The sequence below is a fragment of the Xenopus laevis genome, chromosome 7S (assembly GCF_017654675.1).
Source record: "Xenopus laevis strain J_2021 chromosome 7S, Xenopus_laevis_v10.1, whole genome shotgun sequence".
NCBI lineage: Eukaryota > Metazoa > Chordata > Amphibia > Anura > Pipidae > Xenopus > Xenopus laevis.
In genome coordinates, this window is record NC_054384.1 from 26,448,903 (window position 1) to 26,451,485 (window position 2,583).

A 2,583-nucleotide genomic window follows, 5' to 3' on the forward strand; every position below is an offset into this window, starting at 1 on the left:
CTGTTGGCTATTTTCACAGAAATGATCTTTAGAGCAAAATTTTAGAAAAGCTGTATGTGTAAATAAGTACTATGTTATCTATTTCCATGCAAAATTCTTTTTGCATACACCAATAAAAAAGTAGCCTGGATGGCGGGGTGTTTAGACCAATGCTCAATCAGACTAGGCTTCAAAAACCACGGATTATATAATTCTGTTCCAAACGTCCCCCTAACAACATCTTAACATTAATATTAAATGAAGGCACCTCTGAAGGGTCTAGCTTGAACCCATTTATGAATAACACAGCTCACCTCTAAATCCTGCAGGAATCCCTCGAGATCAAGGCCCCTTTTAGCAGCATCCCAGTAGCGATAAGCTCTGATGTCCTTAAATCCAGCATCCATGAAAACAGCATTGTGGTTTTCTTTATTGGAAAAAAAAAGAGTAATTAATTCAAGGTAATATCCACAATACCATCTAGTAAAAAGCTGTCCAATGTATACACCCATTTATTGCTGCTGAATATGTTAGCGCTTTATCAATACATGATAATAATCCAACAATAATGATAAAGTGCTGTGAAATATGTTATCGCTATATAAAAGTGCTAGGGGCTAGTGATGTGCGGGTCAGGGTTTCCCTGACCCGCACCCGACCCTAATCCACCCTGCTAATACCCGTGCCCGCTTCTGGGGGACCTTTTATACACACGTGCTGCCCCGCTGATGTCGTCGCAATGACGTCACAAAGGGGGCGGGGAGAGCAGACACGACACTATAAAACCGGAAGTCGGATGCCAGCATTTGGAGGTGGCGGCGGGGAGAGCAGGAGAAGAGCTCAACCCACACCCGCGAGGAGCACAGCGAGGTCAACCCGAACCCGCCTGACCCACGGGTATCAGGTCGGCCCGCACATCACTTCTAGGGGCTACAATAACCCATGCAATCTGCCTTGAAAGATACAATGTATTATTCTGGATACTTATAAATGTGGCTTGGTTGCAAAAATAAAGTTGTGCATGAGACTGCGGCTTTAAGAGTTAACTTACAGAAAAGAATGCCGATATATCAGAACCAACTAGATATATACACTTTAAAGTTCTTATAGCAACTAATGGAACATAAAAACTCTACAATGATGAAGGGAAAGGAATCTAGACATCCACTGAAAGGGGTTGTTCACCTTCCAAACACTTTTTTCAATTCAGATGTTTTTAGATTGTTCCCCAGAAATAAAGACTTTTTTCATTATTACTTTTTCAAATTACTTTCCATTATTTATTTTTTACTGTTTTTCCAAAACTTAAGTGTAAAGTTGAACGTTTGAGTCTGGCAGCTCAGTAATTAAAGGTGCAGACTCTGAACTGTTACAATTTTGCAACATTTAGTTGATACATTTCTCTGCAGCATCTCTGGAGTATTAGCAACTATTGTATCAATTCTAACAGCTGCCTGTAATGAAATCAGGGATTCTGCTCAGCAAGGACAAAGATAAGAAATGTATCAACTAAATGTATCCATTTAGAACAGTTTACAGGGTTCGGCGACCCCCCCCCCCAGAACTACTTCAGAAAGTGAAAAAATACAGTTTACATTAATATTAAAAAAACTGTCACACATAGAAAATAGACAGTCATTGGAAAAAGTTGTCATTTCTGGTGATCTGTCTGAAAACAACTAGTTGTTTTTAAGCCAGTATTTAACCGCAACAAATTCACACTGATATTTTTTAAAGACATGTCCAACAAATGTAATAAAAGTCACTAAGTTTGCCCAGTAGCAGTAACCCATAACAACCAATAAGATGTATTCTTTTGAACAGGTGACCAGTAAAGCCAACCTGCTGATTGGTTGCTATGGGTTACTGCTCCAGGGTAAACTCGGCACCTATTATGAAATATCCTCCTTTGTAGAGAGTGGTAACGCAGGCTTGTACAGATAAATACTCACTTACTTGGAATCAAGACTAACACTGTAAGCACTAAAGTGCCCAGAACCAGTGATTTTACCCCATGAAGGAGAAGAAATATAGATGGGAGTAGCGGTGTTGTTGTTTCCATTGTACCAGCGCCTCAGAAATTCTGCTCCAATGCGCAGTGCTCCAGTTCCACCCAAAGATTGCACACCACCTACCTTGAAAAATACAGTAAAATGTCCATCATAATACTTATACACACACATTGGAAATGCTTGTTTCTCTCTTCAGAAACTAATAGCTTGCAAAACTTGTGTTTACATGTACATATTCAAACCTACCCGATCCTCTGTGCTGCAATGGTTTCTTCCAGCCTGTGCCCAGGTGATGATGTCATGAAGTGAGGGCATGAGACCTCAACCGTTGGAAAGTGACCGTTGGTGAGGAGACTTTGAGAGAGAGAGAGAGGAGAGGAGAGAGATTTGTGCAATTTGAGAGAGAAAATGAAGCGGATTTATCCAAATTTCGGCGTTTCGGACCCTGGACAACCACAGAAGAAAGGAAGAAGAACAGGAAGCGAGGAGAATGAAGATGGAAAGAAAAAGAGAGCGAGGAGTTTGGAGGAGCAGAGGTTACCAGATGAGATCTGCAGGGAGGAGAAAAGGAGAAGGGAGGAGATTGATGAAG

At 40.9% G+C, this 2,583-nt stretch overlaps 1 protein-coding gene across 1 annotated transcript; it reads right to left on the bottom strand.

The window, feature by feature from the left end:
* Positions 1-218: 218 nt before the first annotated feature.
* On the bottom strand, positions 219-2,342 carry LOC121396247 (aspartate aminotransferase, cytoplasmic-like). Its single transcript, XM_041571026.1, has 3 exons — positions 2,238-2,342; positions 1,991-2,114; positions 219-406 (listed from the first exon to the last, which is right to left on the bottom strand). Exons 1-3 carry the CDS (start codon positions 2,304-2,306, stop codon positions 234-236), a joined length of 366 nt encoding a protein of 121 aa, XP_041426960.1. The 5' UTR covers positions 2,307-2,342; the 3' UTR covers positions 219-233.
* Positions 2,343-2,583: the final 241 nt, after the last annotated feature.